Below are 21,528 nucleotides of genomic sequence, written 5' to 3'. Positions count from 1 at the left end.
GGAGTGTGGCTGGAAGCTGGAAATGCCCATAAACTGAAACTAGTGGGCTTTAATCATAATAGTGTAGCCCTCTTCCTCGGGGCTTAGTTCTGACTCAGTCCTTCAAACCCTGGCATGGGGGGAGGAATTACCCTCAAAGCCCAAGGCGTATACATGGTATAACCAAGGAAACACTTGACCCAAAGAATTGGCATTCCAAAATAAATTACTTACTGAAAAGTTTCAAATAGAAAGTTGCAGGTTACAGTTCATTACTGAAAATCCAAAAAGCAGCTACTGAGATTTCACGAGGGGGTTGCCAACCCTAGCTGATGCACCCTTCTGGGATGCCCTCGCTCCTTTTCTTGGGGTTTGAAATTCCCTGGGAAAGAAGCTGCGCTTTCTGACGCCCCAGGACCCTTCTTGTGCTCGAATCTTTCTTCTGCACACCTCTCTCCTTTCCTCTGGACTCCTGGATCAGAGCACCAGCTGGGCAGCTCTCTCTTTTTTCCCCTTTCTTCTTTCCATATAGGTTGGCACCCCTAGACAGGCACCTGACACGTCTCGCCTCTCCTAGACTCACACATTGACTGAGATTGATATTTTTTTTCCTCATAGAAATAAAATTCATGGTGAAAGTATAATTCCCTCAGAACTGGGATACTCCACCCCACTGCTGGATTTCTCAGAAACAGCTACTTATTTATTTAGGAACATTTGATATTCCCCCTTTTCCAAGCTAGTCTCGAGGCAGTTTACAATCGAATTTATAATAAATACTCGTATTTGCATCCCAGGGCGAAGAGACAAACATGAAGCTGGGGTATAAATATGAATAGATAGAGGTATGAAGGGGGTTTATAATCAGTCGTCTTAGTTTAATAGAAGTTGTGGTAACATTCACAGGAGGGTTAAGAAGCTAGGATAGTGAATGGTTTATTGAAGCAAATTAGCCAAGCGATGGATGATGAGGTGGTCTTATGGTCAAGTCAAGTTAACCAAGTGATATAAAGAGAGTCTCTGTCACTGTCTGAGCCATAGTGGGATCTGGGGGAAAGCCTGGTTGACCAGCCAGGCCTTGAATATTTTTCCTGAAAGTAAGATAGGATGTCTCAAGGCATAAGGGTAATGGTATCTTCTATATTTTTTGGGCATAGCAGCTGAATGTACAAAATCTCATAGAAGTTAAATCTGGCAGAATCCAGTGGAGGAGAGAATAGGAGGATCGTTTGAGAGGATTGGAGTTCCCTTCTAGGGGAGTAGGAGATCAGCAGCTGGTAGAGATATTCAGGGGCCATGTGGTTCATGCACATGAAGACAAAGCAAAGAGTTTTGAATTGGATGCTGTTTCCAAATGGGAACCAGTGCAGCTGACTTAAAATTGGCCTTATTTAGCTTCTACCAAAGTTTTAGCAGGCGTACTTTGTAGGAGTTGGAGGCATTCAAGACTATTTTGTGGGACGCCATAATGCAGTATCTGGTGCTCCACCACAGGGATTTTTCCGTTTGGTTTCTATGCTCACTAAAGGACTGTGAAGACAGAAGGCAGAGAGATGAGGGACTGGGCTCTTTTCTCTCTCTCTCTGCTCCAAATACTCTGACCAGAATGTTCTCAGGCTTTTCTGATAAAACCTAGCACCACTGTGCCATTGCAGCTAATCCTAAAAGGGAGTGCCATATAGCAAATGATTCAGTCCATTCGCCACACTGACAACTTCCATATGTCCTCCGCTGGGAGGGAGCATAGGTTTAGTAAATGGGCCGTAGGCCCTTTTGCAGAAATAATGGAAAGAGAGAATGGGTATTGTGACAGAATCTATGATAAATTGATGATTATTTCTACATACTATGTTGTAATATTGCCTTGTAGGCTTTTCATCTTGTTCTTCAGCCATCCCTCTACATCTCCCTTGTTCCTTTCTCTCACATCCACAATGCAGTAACCCTCCTCTCCTTTCAGTTTCTTTTTAAATTTAGTATACATTTTATATTTAGTACCTCTTAGAGCTAAGGATAAATCATGTGTCAAACCAGTTATTGTTGTGGGAATCCTTAAAAACAAGAACAGAGTCAGTGGCATGGTCTTTAAAAAAAAAAAACACCCCAAAAGCCCATATACAACTGCAGTGCTGAAGCTCTTCACCCAAAAATTAAGGATACTACAGATCTCAACAATTATAGACCTATTGCCTCCCTTACCTCCTTGGCAAAACTAATAGAATCCGCAGTATTAAAACAGCTTACCGATTTTCTCTCAGACTACAATATTCTCCACATCAACCAACATGGATTTAGAAAGGGACATTCAACAGAAACACTTCTATTATCATCTTTTGACACTTTTTTTCGTGCTTTCGACTCATACACTGACTACATTATAGTATTTTTAGATATTTCTTCAGCTTTTGACACAATAGACCATCAAATCCTTATCTCCGGTTTAAAGTCCATAGGCATCACAGGTACAGTTCTAAACTGGTTTTCATCATTCCTTTCAGATCGCCCTCAGCAAGTCAACTTTAATCAACACACTTCCACTTCCTATATTATTAACTCTGGTGTCCCTCAAGGCTCATCATTATCTCCTATTTTGTTTAACATATATCTTCTTCCACTATGTAATATCTTATCTTCTCTAAATTTACAATTCAAAATCTATGCAGATGACATTCAGTTCTATGTCCCATACAAAACATCTTGGTCAGCAACACTAGCCTTGGTTTCCCTCTATCTCTCCACTATAAATTCTTGGCTCTCTCACAACCGTTTAAAATTAAACTCTTCAAAAACAGAAATCATACATCTCTCCTCTATTACAGACCCCACTATTGGACCCCCTGCACAGTTGACAATAAACAATATATCTATCCCCATAACTCGTTATGCCATTAATCTAGGCATAATCATTAATTCAGATCTTTCCATGAAACAACAAATCTCTTCACTCACCAAAAAATCCTTTTATAAACTACGACTATTAAAACATCTTCGACCGTTACTCTTTTTCCGTGACTATAGAACCATTCTTCAATCACTAATATTTTCTGGATTAGACTATTGCAACGCACTCTACCTAGGATTACCTGATTCCTCTTTACATTCCCTTCAATTGATTCAAAATAGTGCCGCCCGAATATTAACCAGGACCCCTCTACATAGTCATATCACCCCAATCCTCCAATCGTTACATTGGCTCCCAGTAAAATTTAGGATACAATTTAAAATTATGTCTATTATACATGGTCTGATCCATAACCCAACCTCCATCTGGCTTTGCTCATCATTGCGGATCTACAAACCTACCCGTCATCTACGTTCTCTTACCCAAAATCTTCTAGATATCCCCTCTCCTAAATTAGCAAGGCTAGAAGTCACCCGAAAACGAGCCTTCTCAGTTGCGGGACCCATTTTATGGAATTCCCTTCCCAACCCTCTTCGTTCAATTTCAAATCCTTCCCATTTCAAAAAATCACTCAAAACTTATCTTTTTCAATTAGCATTTAAAACACCCACTCCAGAATAAACATAAAGTCGCATTCACCCCTTCATTTACAGTCACCATCATACTTCTCAACTCGTTTTCATTTCATTTCCCCTCCCTTCCTTTGCTTCCCAACTGTTCCCTACTTTTTGGACACACTCTGTCATTTCTCTACCCCCTTCCCTTCCCCCCCCCCCCCCTATATTATTAGAAAAGTCCCTCGGCAACAGTTTTTATATTTTTATTTATTTTATTAAACACGTGTTTATTTTTAGCCGGAATTCGTTCCGGCTATTAAGCAATTTTATGTATTTTTAATTTTATTTAATTATTACCTTTTTCTTTTTATTCTTTTATTTTATTATTTTTCTCCAATGTAAACCACTTTGACAAAATCTAATTTTATAAAGTGGTATATAAATTCCTTTAAATAAAATAAATAAATAACTCAGTATGGCTTTGGATTGTTGTGTGACAAGCAGCACTGGTGGCTAATGATAAATCTGACCCAGGGTTGTTTTTCTTTCCTCTTCCTCGGAGCACAATTGTCCTTTTGAAAAGGATAACTTGACCCTTTGTCCAGGTCAGTCAGCATATTGAAGATCGGAGAGCTTGCCACAATGACATGAGTGGGATGGGGTTTCAGTGTGGAAGGCAGGAGACTGGCAGATCAGTTTATTAAATGCAACACCTTACAAAGGCTTCTGATAACATCATATTGATATCCTCAGAGAGGATTGCAAATAATGCTGCAGAACAAAATTCAGCTGTAAAGTCTGCACCTGCCTTCGAATGAGCTTTGGCGATTTCAGGCTAGTCATGAAAGGATGTTTTCTCTCCGCTCTGAAGATAGAGAAAAGGACTTAATAGAAACCAGTTGCCTTTTCCAGACACATTTAACAAAATAAAATACTTCCCAGTGCTTCTCTTCTCTTTATGAGCAGTCACATTTAAATGTATTGATCATGCAACTGTTTAAATTTAGATCTCAATGTGTATATTTATTCTTTTATTTGCAATGAAAATCAATGTTTTTCCAACTCAGGTTTCTAGCATGTGTATTGTGTTTGCGTGGCTGGTAGTTCGACTCAGAGTTCTTGTAGCTTGAGCCTGAAATTGCATTTTTTTTTCCTGGAAGTCTGGAATTCTGGGGCTGCTCAGTTTGCTGCTGGAAACTTAGTGAAATGTAAATTTTTACCATTCAAAGATTTAATTTAAATAGTTTGTCTTCCATATTTTCCTTTTCTCTTCCGGGTTCCTGCCTCAGCCTCACTCAGTGCCATTTAGGACAGGGAGACTGAAAATGAGATGCCATGGGCTTTTTCTTCCATATCAGTACCTCCCACTACCCTTAACAGTCCAACAATGCAACGGTATTCCTTCAGCCCAGGGACATATACTGCGATCTGCTAAAAGACCACACGTGAACCAGCCAGCCAGATTTGTAATCTGGCCGTGATTACCACTTTCTTGAGTTTCCAGCTCCTGTTACGCATCTATCACAGGTTTTAAACTGGGTCTTCAGCACTGTCACTGTGTTACCCGACTAGCCTCTTTTCTGCATTTGTTCAGAGATCTATGTATTTAAAAAAATTGTTTTTCCATCTAACATTTGTGTGTGGGGTTCAATCATAGATGGAAGGCATCTAAAATCCAAGTTAAATTTAGGAGTTCATTGTTTGGCTAATTACTATATTTTTGTAAGTTACAAATAAATTACAGATACCGTGCTGCATAAGTTATTACTCAAGACTAAAAATAGAGAAATGGTTATATAATCTAAAGTATAGATTATTGGATGTAGCCATAGGCTTGGCACAAGTTCTTTTATTATGACATGAGCTATGTACTTAGGCCAGTATCTTCCATACTAAAATACCTTATTTGTGGTTTGGGAGAAAATGTGCTTTTTTACAACTTGAAGTTAAAGTGTCTGCATTATGCCTTGTTTTCTAGCAGTAAATAGTGCTGGATTAACATTAAAATTACTTGAGGTTTTCTTTTAGGCTTCTGTGAAATTAACCCAGGAAACAGAAAATTACCTGTTATAGACGAATAACATGCCAAGAGGTTTCCAAGTCTCATCCATCTACATCAGAGTTGTTGATTGTATTTTAAATCCAAGAAAACTGTGTGTAGCTAAGAGGAAGATATTTGAGCCATTTCCTTTCAGTAACTTGCCACGAGTAGATCCTCAAGCACAAGGGTAATAATCAGAAGAGATGGAAAATATTATTCTTTTTAGTGTTATCTTTAGATCATCTTAGTCTATGATCCTTCATTTTTAGTTGATTTGTTAAGAGCCTGTTTCCATTCTGGACAATTTTCTGGGGTAGTGTCTCCAAATAGGTTAAGTTTTATGCACAACATCACAAGAATGAACCTTACTTATAAGGCAGGGCATGCTGGCTCTGACCTCTAACCTTCAGATTTACTGCTAGTGCTCTTCTTAGTACTTGCATTGCACCAAAGAGAGCCACTTCCTGGAGTTCATAGGATGTAATATAGTGCTGTGAAAAAGTTTAACCCCAAATATAATAAGGAGAATTATAAGTTCTTACCATTATATCCTTGTTTAATTGAAAGCAGCCGTTCTTATGCAATGAAGAGTGTTTCTCGAGATATCATATACAAAGTAAGAGGAATAAGACTAATTCTGAATCTGTGTATGTGAATTGGCTTAGAATAAAGTGCTCAAATAATTGGATAACAAGTAAACCACCCTGCAGAGTAAATCTGCACAACTGAGTCTGGACATCTTGTCTTATGTATAAAGGTCCAAATGATTTTAAGTTAGGTCTTCACTATAAAAGTTAGTAGGAACTCATGGCATGGTTGGAGGGCATACAAAAAAAAGTAGTTGATGCTCCTTTCTCTGGACAGGGTTACAAGACCATTTCTGAACATTTGGGGCCACTATCAGATAGATAGCCTATGAATGGAAAAAGTTGAAGACTACATTGACTGTAACCAGGAGCAGTCGCCCTGCCAAGATAAGCACAAGAGCAAACCAGAAAATCATCCACAAAGTCACAAAGAATCCCAGACTAACATCTAAAGATCTGCAGGCCTCTTTTGCTGTGGTTTATGTGATGGTTCATGTGTTAACCATTAAGAAAAACATAAATGGGAATGGTGTTCATAAGAGAATAGCTAGAAAGAAACCAATGCTCTCTAAAAAGAACATTGTTGTCCACCTTAGTTTTGCCAAAGATCACCTGGATGACCTACAATTTTATATTTTACTAGGCAGAAGTACCCAGCATTGCTTAGGTTGTCTGATACAGCAGGCAGATGCAGTTCCTCAGCCACAACTGGAACTTCTCACAGGCACCACTCTCTCTTGGGTCCTGCAGAACTCCAACACAGCTTCTCACTATACTCCAATCCTCTCTGACTTTGGTCTCCTTGGACACACACTCTCTCTGCTTCTTCTAACTCTCAACTCCTGTACAGCTTTATAGAGATCCCAATTCTCCTTTAAACCTCTCACTCCTTAACTCCTTCTGGAACCCCATAGCACCACTGGCTATGTCACTTGTTCCTTCTTCTTGGCTCAAGCCCCTCCAGAGCCTCCCATCCTCATACTCTTTCCAGCAGCTAATCCTTTTGGAACAACCTCTGTTATACCACCCTGATACCTTCCCCAATTAGACTGAGTCACAATGCCATTCATACACTTTGAATACACTTTGAATACATACATTCATACATTCATACACTCATACATTCATACACTTTGAATACATTCATATATTTAAATACATTTGAATACTACATTCATACACTTTGAATACACTTATATTCGCTTGTTCTCTCTAAATTAATTGTAAAGCCTGTTGCTAAATTATTGTTCATTGTAAACCGAGGTGATGTTTGTAACGTTCCGCGGTATATAAAAAACCTTTAAATAAATAAATAAATAAATAAATAAATAAATAAATAAATACACTGCCACAGTCTTCCACACACTCCATTTGATGCCTAAAGCTGGAAAATTCTACATTTCAACATATAGGCTATATTCACTCTAAGCAATTTCCAATATCCATATGCCATCTAGTGGCCAGAGTGACGCCACAGTATGACAGACCGACCGACTGACACAAGCCTTTCATATATATATATATATATATATATATATATTGGATTTAGCTCATTCCCTTAGTAGTTTAAAATAAATTCATGTATAGTATGTATATGCAGTAGGTATTCAAGATTTTGGAATAATGTTCTCTGGCCAGAGGAGTCAAAAATTGAAGTTTTCAACAAGAGGAACTTTGATTGCTACTTTTGCTCTTGAAATGGATTGGGATCTTGCCTTGAAGCTTTTCTTTAAGAATGGATCTCTTCCTTTTCTTGTAGGTAAAGTTAATGTATTTCCTGACCTTTCTAAACACGCGACTTCAGAGGAAATCTTTTCTTCAATTTAGACCCTGCTTATTAAGCATTGAGGCTTTCTTTTTTCTAAAGTTTCCATGCAAGTGCATGGTGGTTTACTAATGTAATAAATTTGTTTTTTTATGTTGTTATCCAGTTACAGAGGTTCTTAGAAGATAAAGCTAGTATTAGCAATTCTTAGGTTCTGAATGTGTTTCAATGCTGACAAATCCTGATAATATATATTTAATTTTGCTTTACCATTATCTCACCCTCCATTTTTGGACTTGAGGTTATCTTGTGAATATATTTTATTTCCTTTAAATATTTTGTGCACAAGTTAACATTTCTTGTACTCCAATGTTTAAGATGTTGACTTATAAAATTCTATAAATTAATGATTTTAAAAAATTACACTTTTCAGTCACAATAACAAACTTTTTTTTGGTGGAAACCAAACACTGACTTCTAAAGTGAGAACTGTCAAGCATCGTGCTGTGGAGGTATTTTGGTATGAGGCTGCTTTGCTGCATCAGGACCTGGACAGCTGGCCAAGAACCATAAATTCTGCTTTATATCAATAAAGTCTAGAAAAGAATGTCAGGCCATCTGTCCATGAGCTGAAGCTGAGTCAAAAATGGGACATGCAGCAAGACAACAACCCTAAATATTCAATTAAATCTACTGCAGAATGGCTAAAGAAAAAAAGATTTTGGGGGTGGTAATCACTGGCTGAGCGGCTTGGCTAGTTAGCTGGATAAACTTAGCTGACCAACCAGCAGGGTATATTCAGCAACACAGTCAAGCCACTGAACATATTTGGCTATCTTAAAGTTAGCTGCATATGTTTATATAACTACCTTTAGGACAGGTCAGTGGCATGACCAAATTTAGCCACATAAGTTAAGCAGCTAACTCCACTCCTCCCCGAAAGGCCTTCCACCTACCCCCGGATTGCCCCTGATTTATGTACCCAAATTCTAGCCACATAACTAGTTATCCAGCTAGAATTTAGGTGTATAAGTCTTTTAATATGTCGGTTTTTCCATTTTGACAGATAGCTTTTCAGTAATTGTCTAAATGGCTTTTGAATATTGACCACTTCATATTTTGAATTGGCCAAGTCAAAGTCCCAATCAACCTTATTGAAATGTATTTATTTAAACAATTTATATTTCGCTGTTCCACAATTCTCAGCAGATTACAAGTAACATAGAAAAAATATTTAATGACAGCATGAAACAGCAACTGATTATAAAACAAATAGTAAAAAAACAATAAAACAGTCGTGAGAAGAAAGACAAATATTCATTATCCAGTGAACCTAAGTTCTGTCAGAAAAAGCTAGAGAGAAAAAATACATTTTTAACTGCTTTCTGAACTATAACAGGTCATTCTCCGCTTTGATCTCACCTGGGAGACTATTCCAAAGTATGGGCCCAGCTATATTGAAAATTTGTTTATTGGATACAGATAGATGAGCTTACTTGAGAGATGGTATTTCAACAAGATTTTGAGTATCTGAGCAGAGACACTGAGTAAGACAGTACCTGCATATGGAAGAGACAATATAGGAAGGCGCCAGGCCATGTAAAATCTTGAAAACCAGGGTAAAGGTCTTAAACTCCAAGAGACAGGAAGCCAAAGGAGGTCAGCTAGAACAGGAGAAATATCATGCAGTGAAGAACTGGAAATGAGGCGAGCAGCAGAGTTTTGGATAAGCTGGAGAGCCTTCAAATGAGACTCAAGAAAACCCAAGAACAAAACATTTTAATAATCCAAAGTGGACAGAATGAAAGACTGAGTAACAGTCTAGAAATCAGAGTTAGATAATATAGGCTGTAAAGAATACAACATCCGCAGTTTGAAGTAGGATAATTGAACCAGAGCATAGATTTGAGGATGGAAAGAAAAGGAGGAATCAACTACAACCCCAAGATCCCACACTTTAGACTGAATAGGAATAGGAATGGAGTGCCCCTGAAATAAAAATTGTTCAGGAACATTTTTATCTTCTACCTAGTATCTGCCTAATGTAAAGGCAAACATAGAAGAAACAGAGAAAGAAAACGTACTATCATCTTCAAATAATTTAAATGAAATGCCCAATCCAGTAAGGAGAGAGCATAGAGAAACTAAGTAAATATTAAAAATAGGTGAGAGTGAGGAACCCTGAGGGACACCAGTAACTAAAGGATGTAATGAAGAAGTAGTTTTTCTCATTGTAATGCAAAAAGAATGACTGGACAGGAAAGAAGAGAACCAGGAGATAATTGTGCAAGAAAAATACCCAAGCCTTCCAAACGTCCCAACAGAATCTTGCGATTGAGCGTATCAAAAGTCAAGGATATAGCTAACAAGACCAGGAAATAGTTGACCCCAGCAACAAAGCCCATGCAAATTTTGCCAAAGCTGAAATATTGTGGCAAGGTCTGAGGGGAGCTGTTCATGCAAGGAGGCCCTCAAATATCACAGAATTCAAACAGTTCATGCCTGCTTGATGACAGAGAAAGCAAGTTTGTTTACCTGTAAACAACATTCTTCATAGACAACAGGGTGCATCAGCCATACTTAATATCTACCCATCTCTCTGGAGAGTCAACTACCTCACTAAAGCTTACGCTGTGAAGAGGCTGAGGAGCTCGTGAGGCAGCATCTGTGGTGTGTGTGTGTGTTTACGTATGTGTGAGAGAGCCCACGCATGCTCAGTTAAATATTTACTTAGATCTGAGATCTAGGTCCGTGTTGGCTCAGTTGAATGATATCACCCACACTTTGTGGCTGATTGATGTTGCTGTCTACAAGTAAGCAAACTTGCTTTACTTTCATGAACACATTAAGATTCTTCACTAAATGAAGAGAGAGAAAGAATAAAATAAATCTTAAGAAAATTCAGCCTCTAACATTATGTCAAGTATACAGATCAATTGTATATTGCTATACTGATTCCTTTGAAGAAGGTGATTACGACATGTCTGATCTATTTTTAAAGAAAATATATGTCCTTGAAACTGTCAACTCAATATATGGAGGAGCAGTAATTTAAAGTAAAATGCTTCTTGTTTGTTTCTTTGTTTTTCTTCCTCAGGAAAAATGTCAGGTGATCGTGCTTTGAGAAAACAGCAGCAGCTGAACAATCTGGTTTCTGTGGTGATGAAGTTAGCCAAGCGTGGGGATACCATTGTGGATTTTTGCAGCGGTGGGGTAGTATACTACAATACATATTATCTATTGCATTCCTTTATCATTTCAACAGGACAGGATTGCAAAGCAGAACATTTCAAGAGCAGCCATAGGAAACTGGTGCTGATGGGAGGAACATTTCAACAGGCCAGGCTCAGGTAGCAGGAACTTTATTCAGAGTTTCAGCAACATAAATCAACTGATATGCAGCAAACAAGTGGACTTCCTTCCAGAGATAAACAGATCATTAGCATCAAAGAGAAACCTGGAGGTACCGGAAGCATCTCCTTCAGTTTCTCGTTTGATAGCTACAGGCTAATGGAAGCAGCCTTAGACTCAGATTATAGTACCCTAGGGAGTCAGAATTTGAACTCCACAGACCTCTCGGTGTTGGACGTTTTTGCAGGGTGTTGTGTATAAAAACCAACTTCAGCATCTGGGTCAGGCTGGATATCTTCCCATCTCTTATGCTGCCCAAGCCCCTCTCTGATTAGGGAGCCAGCTTTAGCTGAGTTCAGTTTGCTCTGCAGGGCCAGGGTTTTGTTTGTAAAGCTTGGACTGGATTACAGGTAGAACAAACAAACTGGAATCCAGAGTAACAGGTTTGCTTCCTGTTATAGGCAGGCACCCATAAATGCTGGGACTTGGGTTCCTTTCAGATTTTTTCACTTTCTTGCTGGGGTAGCCACCCTGCAGTGGGTGAAGTGTATTGGGATAGATGACTGACTCTTTATCTTCTGGCTTTCACAGGGCCATGTTGGAATTGTTCTGGCCTACACACTGCCATCTTGCCAGGTAAAGATTCAGTATGACTTACAGATAATGCAACTTTCCTTGACTAACTTCACAGTCCATGTTTACTTAGAGCATTTTAAACTGGTGCTGAACAGAAACATGTCAAAGAAAACAAACTATAGTATTTATATTCCATTGTATAACGTAATATCTTTGTTATATGACAAGAATCAAAATGTATTTAAAACTAGTATTGTATTATTTGTTTGGCTGAATAAATAAGATAGCTATCTCTGAAAGTTCTACATATATTTACAGTATGATCTCTTTATTATCCTAGGGTATTGAAACTGCTATAATTCATTTTATAATAAACAAGCATAGGTGATTGCCGACTTGTACTAGCAGACATGGTAACTGTAACATTTATGTCTTATTATTATTACCCTCGCCTCTGCAAAGTTCCTGAGATATTTTAACTGTGGCATTTTTTCCATATGCTGTTAATGTTTGACAATATCCTCTGGAGTGTTCCTTTTGTGCATAATTTTTTACACAATATTTAATGTTACTACGCCCAGTGACATGAAAGTGAAATTGATGCAGCAAGCTGGCAAGTTGATTGTTAATGGTTTTCTAGTAAATTAGTCTTTGAATGCTTCATGCTGAAACTTCTTAAGATACCTTCAGAATACTGATGTGTATGTAGAACAATAATCACAGATAAATTATTGTTGTGTAATCCATAGGTGGTATTGATAGAAAATAAGGCAGAATCTTTGTTACGTGCTAAAGAAAGAACTGATGAACTTGGACTAAGCAACATTTGGTTCATCCAAGCAAATCTGGACTATTTTAATGGAAAATTTAACATTGGGGTAAGTGATAAAAGTGTTTGAACTTAAAACTTTATAGGAAATTGCAGAAATGTTTTATTTTTATTTTTATTATTGGCATATTAATTATAGTATGGACAGATATTTCTTTTTTGTCATTTTGTAATGTCATTAATTCATTTAGAATTTGCTAAAAGTAAGCATGTAATAAATATTTTATAAATCATTCATGCTTGGTAGGTCTGTTCTGTCCCAGGCATCATCCTTCTGCCAGTGAATTGTTATGTCTGGAGCAGGAGCCACCGTTGAGCCAGAGAGTAGAAAATACTTCATTTTAATGTTGCCTCTTTTTGAGGACACCCAAACTTTATTTCAGGGCCAGGGGGAGAAGATCCTATTTAGTGTGCATTTATGGATGTATGCACTAGATGTTTCCTTGTTTGCTATATGTAGTATCCTATTTGATCAGATTCAGAATATAATGCATTTCATTTTTGACTAGAGCTGGTTTTCAGCAGTAGGTTATCAATCACAAGGTATATAGTGCTTCATTGTTAGAGGGATAGCCATGTTAGTCTGGTGTAGCAAAAAAGACAGGAGGCGGGTGACACATTATAGACTAAACAATTTATCGAGGCATGAGCTTTCGAGGACAGAGTCCACTTGGTCAGGTGCACGAAGTAAAGTACGGAGGTGGGTAAAATATATTGGGATGGGGGCAGAGATGCAGAACAAAGAGAAGGCACTGAATAGGGAGGCAGGGTGTGGAAACAAAGTGATAATAGCATTAGAGTTCAGACTACTGACATCTGAGATAAGTGTGAAAAGACAGAATGATCTGAGAACAGTTATGTTCATAGATAGTTATAGTGTGCCATAAAGCCATTGTCTTTGTTTAGACCTAGGGTGGTGATAATTTTTTTGATAAGTTCCAATTCAGCAGTACTTCACTGGGCTCTTTTGTGTTTAAAAAAAACCCAAACTAACATTTTTTTCTTGAAATACACTGAAATAGAAGTGTTAGGGCAATGTCCATGTTACATTTGCCAAGATCTATTGTTTAAGTTTTGGATGTGTGATAGTTTGGGTGCTTATTAAGACATTCAACTTTCATTTTGGTCATGACCCTTGTCTCTAAAACCTCAACTTTCTTCAGTCCATTCTTTAGCTATGTATGCAATATTCATCTTTACATATATTAGTGGGATGCCTGTATGTGATTCTGCTAAGATGAACATAGCAACCTCCAAATCTCTTTAAATGTATAAAATGATGGGATTGGCAGAATAAGAGAAGCTTTCAGATCTTTTAAACAATAAATATTGTCTCAAAATGTTTTTTAGAAACATGACGGCAGGCAAAGACCACAGACCATCTAGTCTACCCATCCACCCAACTAATTTAACTTTACAATTCACATCACTCCTTCAGAGATCCCCTGTGCTTATCCCATTTATTTATTTATTTAAATCTTTTTTATACCATCGTTAAGAAGGGTCCGTCACAACGGTTTACAGTAGGGCACATAAAACAAGGATGCCGAAATATATCAATTTACATAGGTGCCACAATGATTCGGTACATAGTTTTTTTAAACAAAATAATTGGTTTGTGATACAATACTGTCCAGAATTTTCTCTCAGTTTTGAAAACAATGCTAACTTTAAAAGTGTTGCTTTATCTTATAGTGATGGACGAGAAGATAAAGTAAAATAAAAATACAGCCACACACACAATATTGATTGTATTAGTGTGTGTTGATGTTCATTTGTTTGTACCTCATACTTCGCCGGCTTCACTATTCCCCCTTCTCAATTTGATAAGCTTGCTTAAATAGCCAGGTTTTTAAGCTTTTTCTAAAGGTTTTGCTGTCTCTTTGTAACCTTAACTCCAATGGCATGGTGTTCCACAGTGTGGGTCCTGCCAATGATAGTGCTCTCTCTCATACTTGTGTAAGTCTTGCTGTTTTTATTGATGAAATAGTAAGGAGTGCTTTGTTAGCTGATCTCAGGTTTCTGTTTGGTACGTGTACGCGGAGGGCTGTGTTAAGCCATTCTGTTTTTTCGTTATGTATTAATTTATGTATGGTGCAAAGTGTTTTGTATTGTATTCTTTGCTCAACGGGTAACCAGTGTAACTCGGCTAGGGTTTTGGTGATGTGGTCTTTTTTACTTTTTCCGGTCAAAATTCTTGCAGCAGTGTTTTGTAAAATTTGTAGTGGTCTGAGTAATGTGTATGGTAGACCTAGTAATAGGGCATTACAGTAGTCGGTGCTTGCAAAAATCAATGCTTGTAGTACTGAACGAAAGTTGGTAGTCGTTAGAAGTGGTTTGAGTCTTCTGAGAACCATGAGTTTAGTGTATCCTTCTCTCACTTTTAAGGATATATATTGTTTTAAAGCTTAATTCTGTGTTGATTATAACTCCTAGGTTCCGTACTTTCTCTGCTAGTTCTATTTTTTTGGTTGTTTTTGAGTGTGATAGTGTTTTGAATGATCTCAGTCTTTTTGCGTTCTAAATGTAGGAACTCTGTTTTCTCTGTGTTGATTACTAGCTCCATTTGGTTTAGTAATTGTTTTATGATATCAAAATATATCTTAGCTATGTTTAATGTTTTTTCAATAGTTTCATCTATGGGTAGTATTAGCTGAATATCGTCAGTGTATATGTAGTGTGTTATGCCCAGACCGGCCAGTAGGTGGCATAATGGTAACAGGTAAATGTTAAAGAGTGTAGCAGATAGAGCTGACCCCTGTGGTACTCCTGTTTGTAGGTGTATTTTCTCTGACATTACGTCTTCGATTTGAACTTGGAAATATCTGTTACTTAGATATGATCTAAACCATTTGATAGTTATGTTACTTAGACCTATTTCCTCTAGTCTATTTAAAAGTATGTCATGATTTACAGTATCAAATGCTGCTGACAGGTCCAGCATCATTAAAATATAATGTTTGCCATTGTCGAAACCTCTCATGATGTTGTCTGTTAGTGCTAGCAAAAGTGTTTCTGTGCTATAGTGTTTTCTAAAGCCATGTTGTGATGGATACAAGATGTTATTATTATCTAAGTGTTCCGCTAGTTGCTTTTGTATAGTTTTTTCAATTAATTTTGCAATTAGGGGTAGGTTTGATACTGGTCTGTAATTGCTCAGATTAAGTGGGTCGCTGTTTTTCTTCTTTAAAATTGGTTTTACAATTGCTCCTTTTAGATTATCTGGCATGATTCCTTCTTCTAATGATAAATTCACTATCTTTGCTAATGTTGGCGCCACTGTGTCAGATACTTTTTTTTTTTTCAATTTACTCTTTATTGAAAATTTTTGTATACATTTTCCATAATCTCAAAATAAAAGGGAAATCTTGTTATACAACATCCAATACAATATTTCTATATCAATTTCTGAAAATCAAACATATGTTGAACAAGAACTTATAAAAGGGGGAGCAAAACTATAAATCATATAACCTAACAATAATTCTGAAAGGCTAGAGGATGTCAATGGATTTACTTAGACCTTAATTATGATGTTACTATACTCTCTCTGTCTCAGATTTATCTACAAGGAATATCTCCAAATGTGTGGGGTGAGACGTCAGCTACTTTTTTTATTTCAGTGGTTGGTATTGTGTCGAATGCATGGGGGACCGAGTTTAGTTTTTTTAGCATAGATTCAATTTCCATTTCAGATACCATCTCGAATGTCATCCATTGTTCAACGTCCCTTTTTTCATTCTGATTTCTTGTTTCGTTGTATCTGGAATTTTTGTTTTTAGGTTTTTAATTTTGTCACTGAAAAAGGTAGCTATTTCATTGCATCTATTTACTGGTAGGTTTTGCGTAGAGATGGATTTGTCATTAGTGAGATCTCTTACTATGGAAAATAAGGTTCTTGGGTTGTTAGCATATTTCTCTATTTAGTGTCGTAAAACTGTTTTTTTGCATTGAGAATTATTTGTTTATAGTAGGCTAGGTGTTTTCTGTACTTAGGTTTTCGGTTGTTTTATGTTTTCTCCATTCTTTTTCTTTTTTTCTTAGGTTCCTTTTGACTTCTCTTATCTTTTCATTGTGCCAGGAGTTTGTTTGCTTAGGTTCTGTGACGTTAACAAATTTTGTTGGGTTTATCTCATCAGCTAGGTTACTGGTTGTTTGCATCCATGTTGTAGTTGCGGAGCAGCAGTTGGAGTAGTCTAATTTAGTTAGTTTTTCTTCTAAATTGTCTTTCAGCGTTTCTAAATTATAAGGTGGTAGATATTTAAATTTAATGGGTTTACTTTTTCCTTGTGTTCTTAGAGGTTCAATATATTTAATGGTGGCTTGTATGAGGAAGTGATCTGACCAAGGGATAGGTGTGTAATTCAAATACTGTTTTTGTGTCCACCACTTCCACTGGGAGACTGTTCCATGCATCCACCACCCTCTTTGTAAAGAAATATTTCCTAAGATTACTCTTGAATCCACCCCCTTTCACCCTCATCTCATGACCTGTCGTTCTAGAGCCTCCTTTCCATTGAAAAGAGGCTCACCTCTTGTGTATGTCTCTACCATATCTCCCCCATCTCACCTTTCTTCTAGGTTATACATGTTTAGATCTTTAAGTCTATCACCTTATGCTTTAGAACAAAGACCACTGACCATTTTAGTAGCTACCCTCTGGACCAACTCCATCCTGATTATATTCTTTAGAAGGTGCAGTCTCCTGAATTATTCCAAATGAGGTCTCACCAGAGACCCATACAGGGGCAATACAGTTGATTTTGGGGTGAATTTTCAAAACCATTTATGTGCATAAATGGTTTATTATAATATTGCCGGAAAAATATGGCTATAACCCTCAATTTAATATACCCAAAAAGCAAATAATCTGTTGAGGGAAAATTGCAAAAAGCAAAATACCAGATTTAAATACCCTTAGAAACCCTTAAAAGACTGTGGGAATCGGTATCAGAAATCTTTAGTGCTGCAATCTCGTGGGCTCTTGCCCGCAAAGGGCTACAACCCCTTTCTTGTATAGGCACTTTTTGTTACGTCATCTACCTCTTCCTGTTGTTTTTTCTTTTTCTTTTTTCTTGTGAAAAACTACTCTATTTATTTCCCGTTTCACACACCCTTTTAAAATGCCATGCCTCAACTTGCTATTAATCGCAAACAACTGTAACTCTTTTCATCTATAATATACCCCTTGATGTCACATTCTTTTCTGCTGTCACCATCTTCGCTGTTGCTTGTTTATTGCCCGCCCGACATTGGCAATGTTTCGGCGTGAAACTCACGCCTGCTTCAGGGGCACTCTACAGAATTTGTTTTAGCGTCTGAGCGCCATCTTTTTACCTGAAGAAGCTTAAAGACCACGCCCCCGGGCCGGCGTCATGCCCCCGACACGCGTGCCGCCCACCCGACACGCCCCCTTTGCAAAGCCCCGGGACTTACGCGCATCCCGGGGCGCGCGCAGGGGGGGTTTGGGGTAGGTTTTCGGGGGGTACGCGCATATCTTACGTGCGTACCCCTTTGAAAATCTACCCCTTAGAGGATTAGGATTAGTGTTCGCTCAAAGCTGAAACAATAGATCATGGTAAATCTTCTTTCAAGAAAACTCTCCAACTGTTGCAATTCAAAGCATGAATTTCACTCCCTGATACTTTTAGTGAATATATTAGCAAACTTGTTTTTTCACCTTTCTTTTTGTTTCTTTTTTCAAATGTTATATTTGAAATATATTGTAAATTATAATAAATCCAGAGGGCCATGTTCAGAGGCATTTAGCTGGATAACTCACTAGTTTTCCAGCTAAATGAACATTTGGGCACTAAGCCAGCTAAATTTTAACCCGATAACTTAGGTGCATTCCAGGAGTGTTTTGAGGGGGAGTTGCATTAGCCAGATAAAAGTTTTCCAGCTAACTACAATGTTCAGAATTAACCAGATACCTTATTCAGTTAAGCCTAGTCACGCCAAAGAACTGTTCTAAAGATAGCTAGATGAGCTTGTCTGGACAGTGACTGAATATTAAGTTTTTAAAGTTGCATACGTTTTAAGTCTTGTAAAAAAAAAAAAAGTAAGAAAAAATATTACGACAAAAAAAACAAAGGAGAAATAAGAGGGGGAAAAAAAGAGGTGGCACTAGAGTCAAAAAAGTTAATACATAGAGAGCATTTGTTGTATGCCTTCAAATGAGACTAGCCTGGTCCCTTGTAGTTAATATATTCAGTATTACTTTAGATAACATTTTAAACCAAAGCAATTCTAACTTGCTATTTCCCACATAAACAGTGAGAGTTCAAGGACAGGTTTAATCGACTGGAGAAAATATGTCCAAAGGTTAAACACAAACAAAATAACACACATTCAGAAAACCTGTTCTGAGTTCCAGGTCCCAGCACTTGTGTATCAATTTTCATTACTCACAGATGTGTCAGAAATGCTGTCTCATCAGTATAGATATAAGTAGTCTGCTGTCTGTCGTATCATGCATACTACCCCTGAACTATCTACCTTTTTAATCACTCATGTAACTAAATATTTACCTGCCAGTAGGTCTACCGTTCCAGAACACACACAAATTAAAATGCTTTGGTGTATGACTGTACAAAACATATTATTTGATTAGCATCTAAGAACCATAGGCTACTGTCACAGTGTTTAGGAGTACATGGCCATAATCAGGGCCAGACTGACTTTTTAAGCACCATTGGGCACAAGTGGGTTCCCTTTCTGAGAATGTAGTGGGAAGGCAAGAGAAAGATCCTGTCCAAGGATGCAGGAGCAGCTAGGGGAATCTTCCTCCGAGCATGCACCACGCTGAAAGAGGCACCTCGTCCTCTGTCCCAAAGGTGGCACTTTCTCGTAAGCGCTGCTCAGCCTGAGCAGCAGCACCCTGTCAAACCTGACACCTTAAAGGTAATGGGGTGGGCCAGCAGCCATTCTAATTTACAGTGCTTCAAATGTCAGCGGCCCATAAGCTCCTGCACCTTTGAGGAGGTGAGTGTAATGGGATGCCTACCGCTCAGGCTGAGCTGTGTTTGTGAAAAAGTGCCACTGGGACAAAGTAGGCAGTATCCCTTTTAGCCCGGAACACCTAGTGGTTAATCCAGGCCTTCATGTGATTCTCTGTAATATGAAGCCATTGGTTGAATTGTCCAGTAGTTGCTGTTGGGGCAGGGATGCTAGCACCCACCCTTCCTGTCCTAAGCATCTAATTCTGCTGTAGCCAAGGAGTAACACTATCCCTCACAACCTTGGATCTTTTACAAGGCAATGCAGCACTTCCCAAACATTTAGTCAATGTGATGCCATTTTAGCACTTGAAAATTCACATAACCCCAAAGGATGACCAGAACAAATTAGCAAGGGAGAGGTCCCCTTCTAACAATTACTCCTCACCTTTTTATACCTCAAAGGACCTCCACTTTTAATCTCCTCCCCTCCAGCAGAGCCTCTCTCTTATCCTACGCTCCTGACACACCTCCTCAGTCCATCCCTTCTTTCTCACCCCCTCCAGCCCTTTTTGCATTCATCCAGCAGATGCTTTTTCAATCTCAGGCCTTTCTTATAGCCCCCATTTGATCCGCTGCCACCCCCTCACTCTCACCTCAATCTCACGGTGCTAGGCTCGGGGAGGTGCTGGCTCATGCCCTGACACCCCCAAAGCAACCCCGCGGCAAGGAGTGCCAATCCTCCATCGATGCCAGGAGTCTGTGACGGTCTCCATCAGTCCTAGTGCCAGTTGGCGATCCTCCTTGGGGATCCGAGGACCATCTGGCCACCCCTCCTGTCTCCCAGTCTGTGTTGGCACCAGCAGATTTTGAGGAGAAGCCGGAGTGGAGAGTCCAGCTGGCGGTGGAACGAACGCTGCAGGGCGTCATGCCATGGCACCGACGGTGCCAATGCCTGCACTGTCGTTCTGGAACTGTTACCAACCCAATTGGCGTCGGTTCCCGGGAGACCATCGATGCCCCACAAGTCACTGATGCTTCCCCCAACTGATGCGGTACTTGTTGCCGGTTCCGAGGAGGAGGAAGCTCTACCGAGGCCAGCAGGGTCACCGAGGCCTGCAGCCCACTACTGTCGGGGCCGGCACCGGTGCCACTGGTGCCCATGCCTGTAGATGAAGGCCGAGCACTTAGGGCTTCATCCACTGTGGATTACAGTGAGGATGAGGCTCCGTATGACCCCTGGAGGGATAACACTGCGGATTCCTCCTCCGAAGACTCGGAGGGTCTCCCCTCAGAGCCTTCACCTCCAGAGGAATGGAGGAAGTCTTCACCAGAGGACTTACCCTTTGCAGATTTTGTGTGGGCAGATTGAAGCCATCCCTTTTCAGATGTTGATGGAGGAGGAGGATGCCAGGCACAAAATGCTGGAAATCCTCCAATTCGTGGAGGCTCCTAAGGAGTTCGTGGCGGTCCCAGTACACAACATCCTTAAGGAGTTGCTGCTGAGTATCTGGGAGCACCCTCTCACATTTCCTCCCGTGAATAGGAAGGCGGATGGGATTTACCTCATCCAGAAGGCTACCGATTCGAGAAGCGTCAGCTGTCACACCAATCGATAGTGGTCAAATCCGCTCTCAAGAGGGCCAAACATTCTCAGACCCACGCCTCAGCACCCCTAGGAAGGATCATAGGATGATGGACGCTCACAGGAGAAAAGTGTTTCAGGGAGCCACGCTCATTGTCCACATTGCCTCCTACCAGCTCTCCATGAACCAGTTCTTGTGAAACCTCTGGAAGCAAGTGCAGGAAGTGGCCAAGTAGCTGCCTCAACAGCAGCAAGACATCTTCACTTTGCTGGTGCATCAGGGCCTGGAGTTCAGAAAACACAAGATTCATACAACCTACGATATTTTCAAAATGGCCTTGAGAGTCTCTGCAGGAGGAATCAGCACCTGCAGAATGGCATGGCTGTGGGCCTTGGATCTTCAGCCAGAGGTACAGCA

The 21,528-nt window shown here is 39.2% G+C and overlaps 1 protein-coding gene across 2 annotated transcripts in view; it reads left to right on the top strand.

The window, feature by feature from the left end:
• Window positions 1–21,528, top strand: part of GSTCD (glutathione S-transferase C-terminal domain containing) — a 390,707-nt gene that overhangs the window by 321,700 nt on the left and 47,479 nt on the right. For both annotated transcript variants that reach the window (XR_003855814.1, XM_029596910.1), the window contains exons 6-8: window positions 10,929–11,044; window positions 11,774–11,818; window positions 12,508–12,636. Coding sequence is in view for 1 of the 2 variants with exons in the window: in XM_029596910.1 (XP_029452770.1) it covers window positions 10,929–11,044; window positions 11,774–11,818; window positions 12,508–12,636 (290 nt within the window). In the remaining variant the exon portion in view is untranslated. The remainder of the gene's footprint in view (window positions 1–10,928; window positions 11,045–11,773; window positions 11,819–12,507; window positions 12,637–21,528) is intronic.

Source organism: Rhinatrema bivittatum, chromosome 1, assembly GCF_901001135.1.
Source record: "Rhinatrema bivittatum chromosome 1, aRhiBiv1.1, whole genome shotgun sequence".
Classification (NCBI taxonomy): domain Eukaryota; kingdom Metazoa; phylum Chordata; class Amphibia; order Gymnophiona; family Rhinatrematidae; genus Rhinatrema; species Rhinatrema bivittatum.
Note: the sequence above shows the minus strand (reverse complement) of the source record. Positions and strands in the feature narration are given on the sequence as shown.